Source organism: Myotis brandtii, unplaced genomic scaffold (assembly GCF_000412655.1).
Source record: "Myotis brandtii unplaced genomic scaffold, ASM41265v1 scaffold4, whole genome shotgun sequence".
NCBI classification, from domain to species: Eukaryota; Metazoa; Chordata; class Mammalia; order Chiroptera; family Vespertilionidae; genus Myotis; species Myotis brandtii.
The window spans coordinates 74,707-86,099 of record NW_005365371.1 but is presented as its reverse complement, the minus strand read 5'-3'; the positions used below and the strand labels follow the sequence as shown (position 1 = coordinate 86,099).

Sequence of the window (11,393 nt, the reverse complement as noted above, 5' to 3'; positions counted from 1 at the left end):
TTCAGAGAGGAAGGGAGAGGGAAAGAGAGATAGAAACATCAATGATGAGAGAGAATCATTGATTGGCTGCCTCCTGCATGTCCACTACTGGGGATTAAACCTGCAACCCAGGCATGTGCCCTTGACCAGATTCGAACCCAAGTCCCTTCAGTCTTCATGCTGACACTCTATCCACTGAGCCAAACCAGCTAAGGTTGCTTCCAGAAAGGAATGACAGCCCCAGTGGAAATGCATTGGGTCACAAGAGGGCTTCGGGCTTTTCTCAGAACTCGGTGTGTTTTTCTATCTGTCTTTCTCTTTGCTTCCCCACCAATGTATTTGTGTGTCTCCTCCTTTTTGACACTTGCTCCTCCTTTACCTCCCATGTCCTTCCTCTATTGGCTCAAAGTATAGGTGTGTCTGGTGTTCTGTAAGTTAAAATTTATCACCTCCATTTTTCAAAAATTTTTAAAGTGACTGAAACTTCTTCCAGTTTTCTTTTTGTGAAAACTCCTCTATTACACTATACTGTATTAGTTATGTGGCATCACTTATGCATTTGTCTTCCTTAATGGATTAACATAATGAATGTTTAATTAGTTATGTGGCATCATTTATGCATTTGTCTTCCTTAATAGATTAACATAACAAATGTTTAACTTAAAAAATGTACAACCCAAACAGGAAGAAGTCTGGGAACTATTTGGAGGATAAAACTACAGGTAGTTACTCTGGATAAGATAAGAATACAGATATCTGAAAGGGTGGGGATTGCTCTGAGTTGCTCTATAACAGTGGTCAGCAAACTGCGGCTCCGCAAACTGCGGCTAGCGAGCCACATGTGGCTATTTGGCCCCTCGAGTGTGGCTCTTCCACAAAATACCGACTTCTGTGCATGGGCCACGAAGTTTCAATCGCACTGTATGTGCGCGCCGCACATGGTATTCTGTGGAAGAGCCACACTCAAGGGGCCAAAGAGCCGCATGTGACTTGCGAGCGCAGTTTGCCGACCACGGCTCTAGAATGAGAAATAGGAACAATTTATTGGAGGATTTTGATTTGGGATAAGAAAGAATGACCTTTCAAACTACACCCTGTCCCAGCAAAGGGCTGCCTCAGGGCATCATGAGATTATTCTTTCCATCCTGCCCTCCCTCCACTAGGTTCAGCAGAGATGCCAGCACTTACTGAGAGGTGGCCCAAGTGACCACTGACATTGCTCCTCTATTCCTTTATGGATTGAATGAAAATGAGTAAATAGGAATATTTACTGCTGCCTTCTTACATGTTTTGTCTCAAGTTCAGAGTACTAATTTATGTCTTTTTTGTTTAAATTAGGAAACGATGGCATCTCTTTCTCCCTGAGGATACTCCTTTCCTTCATCCAACTAGAATCCCTTATGAAGAATCTAGTGTGTTTAGTAAAGTCAATGTTGTCCATCCTGATGTAAAACGTTTTCCTCGGTTCCAGGAAGCTCGAAGACATGTGGTTACACTGAGCCCAGGACAGGTAATGCGGAAGCTGGGACTTGTCTCATGGCCTTAGGACACGTGCCTCTCCCTTTCCTCACCTTCCCCTACCTAGTACTAGTACAAATAGGAAGGGTTTCTTCCTTGGTGCTCTACTATTGGAAGGTAGCTTTTCCAGCTATAGGCTTCACATACATACTTCTTTGCTTCTCAGGTCATGGATAGATGGGAGGAGGGATCACAGCTCCTCCTACTGGTAAAGAAGAGAATAGACTGTGGAGAAAGACAGCTCACTAAGTCGTTTTTTTCTCTTTCTTTTTTCAAGTTAAGAGCAAGTGTCAAAGCATGGGTATTTGAGCACTTCTGGAACCTTTATTTACAGTTCATATCTGTTCAGCCGTGCTGGAACCCAGACACATATCATTGCAGTGCATCTAGGGGCAGAGGCATTACAGAGCCAGAATGATGTGCTTTTAAGCAAGAATGGATGTTGCTTTTGTAACTGTCTCTGAAACATTAACAAAAGTATTGTACCTAGTGCTGCTACCCTGTAGGGAAAATCACCTTTACAACACTGGCATTTGCTGTCTGATGTTTTATTAACAATTTGAAAGGTATTCTTAGTCTCTTACAGAGAGTTTACTCGCTCCCTTATCCCTCTCTCCTGCCTGTTTTCCTTCTGTTGCTCCCTTTTCCCTGGCTCCCTTCCTGCTTCCTTCATACTTGAGAACTCCAACGCAAACAATCTGACTAAGTTGCTTCCACCCATTGGTGGTTACTCCCCTTCACCTTTGCCCCCAGCCCCTGGCAACCACTTACCTATTTTCTTTCCCTATAGATTTACTGTTCTGGACTTTTCACATAAGTGCACTCATACAGCATATGAGCTTTGAGAACTGGCTCCTTTCACTTAGCATAATGTTTTCAGGGTTCATCCATGCTGTAGAATGTTGTTAGTACTTCATTCCTTTTTGTGGCTGAATATATTCCACTGTTTGGAGATCTATTTTGTTTATCCATTAATCAGTTGATGGACATTTGTGTTGGTTCCACTTTTGAACTATGATAAGTAATGTTGCCATGCACTTTTGTGTACAAGTTTTTGTACATGCATATGTTTTCAGTTCTCTTGGGTACATATATAGGAGTGGAATTGCTGGGTCATATTAGTAACTCTGGGGGAACTGCCAAACTTTTTTCCACACCATCTTCTTTATTATATCTTCCCACCAGCAACATCTGACGGTTCCAATATCTCTACATCCTCACCAACACGTGTTATTTCCCTTTACTGTTAATATTATTGTTGTTATAAAAATTCTAGTGGGTGTAAAGTGGTTGTAATTCTTGTACTGAGTCTGGACAAGTGCAGTCCTCCTTGACTCTGCCAGTTGCTTTTGTCTACTATACCTTCCTATTTAGATCTTAACATTTAATAATTAGACTATTGCAAGAATCTCTCATCCTTCCCAGACTCTGCCATAATGTCGCTATTTTAACCATCCCCCTACTCAAAGTTTCTCAGCCACTCCCAGTGCCAATAGGATAAAATCCAGACTCTGTGTTCTGATTTCAGAGCCCTCCACAGACCCTCACCCAACTAACTCTCCCACCTCATCTCCTATCTACTTGCTGTGCCTCAATAGTCCCACCTCCCTTGTCTGTGCCACTTCTCCCTCCTGATACGTCCTTATCCTTTTCTCTGTCTAAACTCTCTATCATCCCTGGTTCAAATCACACTTCCTCCATCCAGGATGCCCCTGACCTTGGTTCGTGCCTGCTTCTCCCACCTTCATAACTCCCTTGCACCAGTGTCCACTATTCTAATTTGCCACTTATACCACCTTTCTATGGGCTACTTTTCCACTGGCTAGGTTTTAGACTGTGAGGAGATAGAAACTATGACCTATCTTTTTACCTAGGCCCTTTCTCAGAATGCATGCAATTATTTTGCAGTGGAATGGAGGAAATATTAGAATCTCAGAATTCTTTACTAAGACCTAGATGTAAATAGATAAGTGTCGTAAGTGTTTCCCTCCACATCCTGCATGGTTCAGGGTTTGGGTCTGGAAGAGGAGCCGCACACAAATGAAAGAGAAAAGACACGAGATAATTTGGAAATATTGGGGGACCGGGAGGGCAAGTCCAACTCAAGAGGAAGGACTTCCACTGTGCTCAGGCCTCACCAAGCTGTTTATAGTGAGAGGTAAACAAGGTAGTGGTTACCATAGTTACACAGTTCTTGTGAGTTTCACTTGTTTTGACCATGGTTACACTTCCTGCACTTCCTCAGCCCATTAGCTTCCCAGGTAAGATCTAGGGAGTGTTACAAGGTCAAGCCTAATTATGCTAAAAGGACTGTGCCCTCTAAGCTGGGACTTGTTTGTGACTTTGCCAAAGGTCAGTCCGGGGCTTAACCCTATATCAGTTTCCCACAGATAAGGTCTTGGATTAAGGAGAGAAGAAACTGGAGAAGCTGGCAGTGTCCTTTGTAGAACAGATGAGTTTGTCAATAAAAAAGGAAATAAAAGGATTGTGGGGTTTTTCTTGTTTTCCTTTATTACAGCAGTATTACTGTAAATTCATTTGTATTACTTTCTTTTTCTAGTATCTTCAGTTGGGCTTTTTTGATTCTGCTGATATAAAAATAAAATGTCCTGGACTTGTGCTAACCATTCTTTATTTGGTTTTCAGGTTCTGTTTGTTCCCAGACACTGGTGGCATTATGTAGAATCCATTGATCCTGTCACTGTCAGTATAAACTCGTGGATTGAATTGGTACTTTTTTTCTTAATAATTGTATTCCTTGCTTTTAAGATATACAAAGCCTGTTTCTAAAACGTGATTAATTTTAACTAACATTCCAGTTTTACTTTGTGTTGCTGTATCATAAATTGTGTTCTGTGCTCTGTGGATGGATGTTTAGGATGGAAATAGGATTGTTAGTGATGTGCCATTCTTTCTTTTAAGGGTACACACTGGGCCTTGAGGTTGGTTTTCAGGGTCTTTTCCCTTGACCAGTGTTGTTAGATCATGCGGGCCTGACTGGATCTGCCATGCATGTCTCATGTTGCCAGTCCCATCTCACACCATCTGGACCAGAAATACTGCTTCTTGATTCAGGGCTCTCATAACTAGTTGGACAGTTCCCAGTCCTGGCTTATACATTTTCTCAAAGCAGAGTCTTGCTAGGTTTTTATCATTTCATTTCTGCCTAAAGCCTTTTCTCTCCGATATGCTATGCTTAGTCCTGGTTGCCTGCTCTACTCCACAATTAAAATGGCTGCCCATTTGGCTCAAGTCTATCTCTTCAACCCAAGGCCTTGACTGCATCTATACGCTCTTTCACCAGAGGTGTTGACTGCACCTGTGCCCTCTTTAACCTAGGCCTTCAGTCCATCTCCGCTGTCCTCTCTGGCCTTGGTTGCATCTCCTCTCTTTGGCAGCTGCAATCTCCCCTCAGTCAGGCTTTTCTTACCCTTTGGTGATGGAAAGGGCTCTGATGGAACACAATGTAATAGGAAGCTGTATTGTGTGAGCTTAGAGCAGAGCTGTCGCCCTTGGGAGTTAGGTGAGAGGTGGGGCAGATCAGTAGACTCACCGAAGTTCTGCTTGTGGCAGGCTGAATTGGAGTTGGAGCACATGCCAATGCAGAGTCCATGGACTCCACTTCCACTCCCTGTACCAGTCACATGTGCAGTAGCCCCAACAGATGCCGCTTCTCCCGAGGAAGCTCATCCTGTTGTTGAACAGTGGGCCTGTCATCTGCCTGCTTACAGCCATACCCATTATTTCTGAAACTGTACACAATTTTTTTCCTAAGTATTTTACAATACCTGCGATGTGTCTCCTTAATCTCTTCCAGGCTCAAAACCTCTTTTTATTGCACGATGTTTTTATGTGATTTTCTTTTCAGACTTTCCACCATTTTGGCTGTAGACTTGGAGTTAGGTAGACTTAAGACCCAGGTCTATACCTTTGTTAGCTGTCTAACCTAGATGGTTACTCAATGCCATAAGCCTAAGTTTCCTCACTGTTAGAACAGGGATTATAATTGCACTCACTTCAGTAGGGTGACTGTGAGGTTTAAATTGGGCAAAACATGTATAAGCATCTAATTCAGTGCCTGGCACATGGGGAGTATTTAAAAATGGAAATTGCTTTTAGGAGGAGAAAGAGCTGTTATGCCAAGCATAGCCCTCTTAATGTTCGGCACCCAAAACTGAAAACCAGTGGGCCTCATTTGATGGAGCATAAGATTTCTACCTCATGTGACTTTTGATCCTAAATTTCTTCAGTACTGGTTATAATATTACATTAACTTTTTTTGTAGTTTTATCTCACTTGCTGCTCATATCCAGCTCTACAATATCCATGTGTTTCTCACATGATCAGCAGCCACATCAGATTGTCCTTCATCCTGAATCTGTAAAGCTGGTTCTTTAAATTTGAGTCCTATTCTTTAGTCATCTCTCTTACTTTTCATCATATCTATTTGGTTGAGCATTGTAGCTTCCCAAGATAATTTTGAATTTGAGTCTCATTTATGCTTTTAGTGAAACTCCTTCAGGCTGGCTTGTGCCCTTTTGGTATGTCACCATTAATCTTTGAGATTATCCTTGCTTTCTGGTACATAGTAGATACCCCAGGATTGCCTTGTACTAAGCGCTGCCCCAAACTTGGAAGTCAATAATTTCTCCAAGTGGCCAAGGTTCCTTTTAGTGGGAATGGTATTTAGAAATCCAGATTTGGGTTCTACGGCTGCTCATTGCTACTGGTGTCACTGTTCCCAGACTCTCTAAGTGGTGAAGCTAGAATGTGATATAGATAGATAGGTGATTGATAGATTGATAGATAGAAATATACCTATACTTCTCAATCAAAGTTAACATTATAGGGATTTTTCTTATTTATTTCTTTAGTCTTCTCTTACACTGAATTTCTGGGTCAATAATAACAGTAATATATTTACTTCTTTGTTTTATCCACCAATGTTTTTTCAGATGTGGAATTTACAATTCCAAATTCTAGTACTCATATGTGACTTTCTTTTCAAAAACTATAAAACTTGTCAGTAAAATTTAATATGTTTTGCATCCATTTATCGTTAGACTATATCCTACTAACTGGGTACAGAGTACTATTTTCAGTAGCCATCATGACAGAATTCTTTTCATTTGTGATTATGTTACTGACTTTAGTTTTTGCTGTTAAGGCCTTCCACTGATTGGATGAGGTCCACCCACATTGTTGAGGACAATCTTCATTATTTTAAGTCAACTGATTTTAAAAGTCAACTGATTTTAAATATCAGTCACATCTAGAAAATATCTTCACAACAACATCTCTGCCAGTGCTTGACCAAACAACTGGCACCATAGCCCAATCAAGTTGATTTGTAAAAATAACCATCACATACGGCAACTCTATGTTGAACCTTTTGAGGAACCGTCAGGCTGTTTTCCAAAGCAGCGGCACCCTTTACAGTCCCACCAGCAGTATAAGAAGATTCTGGATCCTCCACAATTTTACCAATCTTTTTCATTATATCTGTCCTAGTGTAAAGTGGTGTCTCATTGTGGGGATTTGCTTTTTAAAATTTAGTATTATGTTTCTAAGATTCATCTGTGTTGTCACATGTAGCTGTTCATTCATTTCCTGTGGTACATTTTCTTGTGTTAATATACCACACTGTATTGGCTCATTGTTCTATTGATGGATAATTGGGTTGTTTACAATTTTTTACTTCTATAAATAGAATATTCTTGTACAAAAGTACAAATTTCTCTAGAGAATATGTGTGATTCTCAAAGTGGAATTGCTGGTCTGTAGGGTACATAATACTCAGGTTTACTGATAATGCCAACATCTTTTCCAAGTGGCTCTATCAGTTTGCACTCCCATCACTAGTGTGTAAGATTTCTGTCTGTCTGTGCATGTTTTTCTACCACTTGCAATAATCAAACCCTCTTTTACTAGTTTCATAATTTATATTTCCCCTATTTTTAATGTGGTTAAGCATATTTTTATGTTTATTAGTCATATAATTGTTTTTTAATTGAAATGCTTATCTTCATGTCTTTTGACCATTTAAAAAAATTGGGTCATTTTCTTTTTGAACTGTGCAAATTCTTTATGTATTCTAGATATTAATCTTAGATCGATTATACTAAGTGTTACAGCCATCTGGTTTGTTTTTTCTTTTATGAGTTTGAGGAACGGAAGTTGTTAATCTTAATACAATTTCTCATTAATGCTATAGTTTATATTTATTGTGTCTTTACATATTTACATTCTTGTGGCTAAGCAAGTTAATATGAAATTTTCTCCCATTCCTCAAACAATTAGCATATCAACCTCTATAGGGATTATTCCTCCATATGTAACACTTTTTCTTTTTTGCTTGAGACATGTCAGAGAATGGAAAAGATTGGAAAAACATCAGAGGGCAGTTCATACTCAAGGCCTATGCCTTATAGACAGGATATATACTTAAGTTTGGTTAGTGAAATATTGCACAGCTCTTCTAGATGTCAGATGATAGTGAACACATAAAAAACTGTGGTCTGCCATTCCTTCTGTAACAAAGCTTATGTTGATGAGAACAGAACACACAATTAAGGGACGCTAGTCTCTGTTGTAAGCCATGAGACAGAGAGACAAGTGAAAAAATGATGTTTTTATCTCAACTTAGGAAGAGGACCACCAGGCTCGGGTAGAAGAGGCAATCACCCGCATGCTTGTGTGCGCCCTGAAAACTGCAGAGGACCCACACAGTACCAGGGCTTGGTTAAACCCAACGGAGGTAGGCCGCTCCTGGTTTCCATCATGGCAGTTGGTATTCTGTAATAAATCAACCCTGACTAGATTTATTTTCCAATTTATGTAACCACTTAAAAGATTTCTCTTTTTCCTTAGGTTGAGGAAACATCCCATGAAGTCAATTGTCACTACTTAAATAGAGCTGTTTCTGCCTTTTTTGATCATTACAGAACATCTAAGACAGAAATCCAAGCACTCAGAACAAACGGAGAGCACATGAAAAAGGAAGAATTCAACATGCACAACAACCTCATGGAGGTAGAACAAACAGGCAGCCAGAACTTAACCTTGGGAACAGTAGGAGAGCAGGCAGCATGTCCCTTTGGCCCTGATCTGGTTCCCATACTACCGAGTTCTGAAGATCCACCCTCAGAAACAGGAGGCATGTTTAAAAATGATGGTAAAGACTTTGTTGGCAAAGCTGGAGAGCACTTTGACAAATTGCACTGTACCAAGAAGCAACGAATGATGAGTGGACGTGAGAATGAAATTGTGGAACAGATTGCTTCAAATAGTACTATGGCCCCTTCCCAAACATTCATTTCTACAGATGACTTACTGGACTGCTTGGTGAATCCACAAGTAACCAAGATAGTGGCACAACTTTTGATACAAGGAAGGAGTTTGTGATTGTAATAGAAAATGACTTTTAAATATTTTAAACATTTTTAAAATAGTGTGATTTTTAAATAAAAGATGAAACAATGAAAAGCAGTTTGCACAGGCTTGTAAATGTACTTGTTCTTACCTAGTTAAATTTCAACCTCTTGCCACCTTCTTGCATGCACATTGCTCTTTGCCCAAACTGGCTCTTTGTTATTTGTGAGGCCTTCTTTCTGAGCTTTTTCTTTCCTCTCCCTTCCCATCTCCTCAGCCTATTTCAAATGTAAGCCCCAAGTGTTCTTAACAGGAAATAATCTCTCCATCAGCCTTAAGAAGGGGTCAGCCTGCTGCCTGTTTTTGTAATAAAGTTTTATTGGAACACAGCCCTGCGACTTGTTTACATATTGTCTATGGTGGTTAGGGTTGTAGTGGCAGAGTTGAGTAGTGACAGAGACGATATGGCCCACAGAGCTGAAAATCTTCACTAGCCCCTTACAGAAAACAAAAATTGCCAACCCCTGGCCTAATGCATCCACTGGGTAGATTCAAGCCTTGACCTGATGTAATCACACTTTTAACACCTTCAGAATTCTCACTGTTAATGCCTGTCATCCAGGGCAGGATACCAATCAGGAGATAAGTAGATGGGGGTCCGATATGGAAGGAACTGGGACATGTAGGAACACCAGCCCTGGGAACAAAAAGACCTGGATGCTACTGACGCCCGAAATTTACTAAAAGCTTGGTTTGGTAAATTGATCCCACTCATTACATTTGCAAGATCCAAAGATAATTATTACCATTACTCTCTTAGAATTTAGAAGTTAGAAAAGCATATTGATCTCTGCATAACCACTTATGAAACAAATACATAACAAAAGATATAGTCACCTTTTCATTGAGCTCACTACTGCCCCATCCTTCTCAGTCTTCGGACTGAAGGTATCAGTAAATAAAAAAAATTTAAAAAACTGCCTTCCAGGAGAGAGCGAGGGAGGGAGGTGTGTGACCATAACTAGGAAAGGAGGATCTGGAAAAAAAAAACCTTCTGTAGCACTTACCACCATCTGATCACTATATATTTACCTATTTATTTGATTTTGTTTATCTTCCCCAACCAGAATGTCACAGCACAAGGGTTTAGACTTTGATTATTGCTGTATTCGCAGAGCCAGATCAGGGGCCAGAATATGGCAGGTGTTCATTAAATATCTGACTGAGCAGGTTATTTTTAAAAGAATGCCTTGTTGGCAATATTCCATCAAATACATTGGGGCTGAGGATGTTGTAGCCAAGGATATGATGTCCATGAACCTTAATAGGTATATCCCTATTGCAGAATACACATATCTTTTGTCTTCAAAAATTTTATTTTTTATGTTTGTTACTTTGACCACTGTTTTCCAAGTTGCAGGCTGTGACCCATTAGTGAGTCATAAAATCTATTGGTTGAGACCAGCATTTTTTAAAAATGTGATATAATAGGCAATTTCAGTGAATTCAGTAGTAAGTGTAAGTATTCTGTGAAACTGCAGGAAGATTATTTTTTTTTTCAGAGTAAATATAAAAAAACCCTGGGTCGTAACAGGTCACGACAGTCTCCACCAACCGGAAGTTAGTCCTGCAGTCAGCACTGTGGTGCCCCAGCACTGACTGCTGAGGAGGCTGTGAATTAGAGTCAGAGAGAGGCCTGAAGAGAGAAGCAGAGAATGATCCCTTTCCTCTGTGGCAGCTTTTTATCAGCATTTGCATCTCTCTTTCTCTCCTAGTCTGGCAGCAGCCACGCCTCCATTTCTCTCCAGGCCTCCACCGGAGCTGCTGATCTGCCCTGCCTTTCTCATCAGGCCCGTTGATAGGCCCAGAGATGCTGACTGGCGTAAGAACCGACCAATCAGAACAGAATCTCGGTGCTATGAGGAGTGAATGGCTGCCTAGGAGGCGGAGCGTTTGACAGTGATTGACATAGGAACTGACCAATCAGAACCAAATGTGGGTGCTGTGAAGAACCAATGGCTGTCTGGGAGGCAGAGCTTTTGACACTGACTGGCATAGAAACCAACCAATCAGAACCAAATTGGCCAGCAGAGGAGGGCAGTTGGGGGCAAGATCAGGCTGGCAGGGGAGAGCTGTTGTGGGCACAATCAGGCTGGCAGAGGAGGGCAGTTGGGAGCAACCGGGCCTGCAGGGGAGGGCAGTTGGGGGTGATCAGGCAGGCAGGCAGAGGCAGTTAGGGCCTATCAGGAAGGCAGGCAGTTGAGCAGTTAGGAGGCAGCAGTCCCAGATTGCAAGAAGGATGTCTGACTGCTGGTTTAGGCCCGATTTCACAGGGCCTAAACCGGCAGTTGGACATCCCCCCCATGGGTCCCGGATTGCGAGAGGGTGCAGGCTGGGCTGAGGAAACACATCCCCCTCCGGGCACGAATTTCATGCACTGGGCCACTGGTATTTCTTTTATTTATTTTAAATAAATCTTTATTGTTCAGATTATTACAGTTGTTCCTCTTTTTCCCCCCATAGCT

The 11,393-nt window shown here is 41.2% G+C and overlaps 1 protein-coding gene across 4 annotated transcripts in view; it reads left to right on the top strand.

Annotated features, from left to right (window-relative positions):
• Window positions 1-9,260, top strand: part of HSPBAP1 (HSPB (heat shock 27kDa) associated protein 1) — a 51,978-nt gene extending 42,718 nt beyond the window's left edge. For 3 of the 4 annotated variants that reach the window (XM_014545244.1, XM_005873102.2, XM_014545246.1), the window contains 4 exons: window positions 1,318-1,489; window positions 4,144-4,227; window positions 8,144-8,254; window positions 8,368-9,260. In XM_014545244.1, coding sequence (XP_014400730.1) covers window positions 1,318-1,489; window positions 4,144-4,227; window positions 8,144-8,254; window positions 8,368-8,901 — 901 coding nt within the window. In that variant the 3' untranslated portion in view covers window positions 8,902-9,260. The remainder of the gene's footprint in view (window positions 1-1,317; window positions 1,490-4,143; window positions 4,228-8,143; window positions 8,255-8,367) is intronic. The other variant, XM_014545245.1, reaches the window with a different exon arrangement.
• The last annotated feature ends 2,133 nt before the right edge of the window (window positions 9,261-11,393 follow it).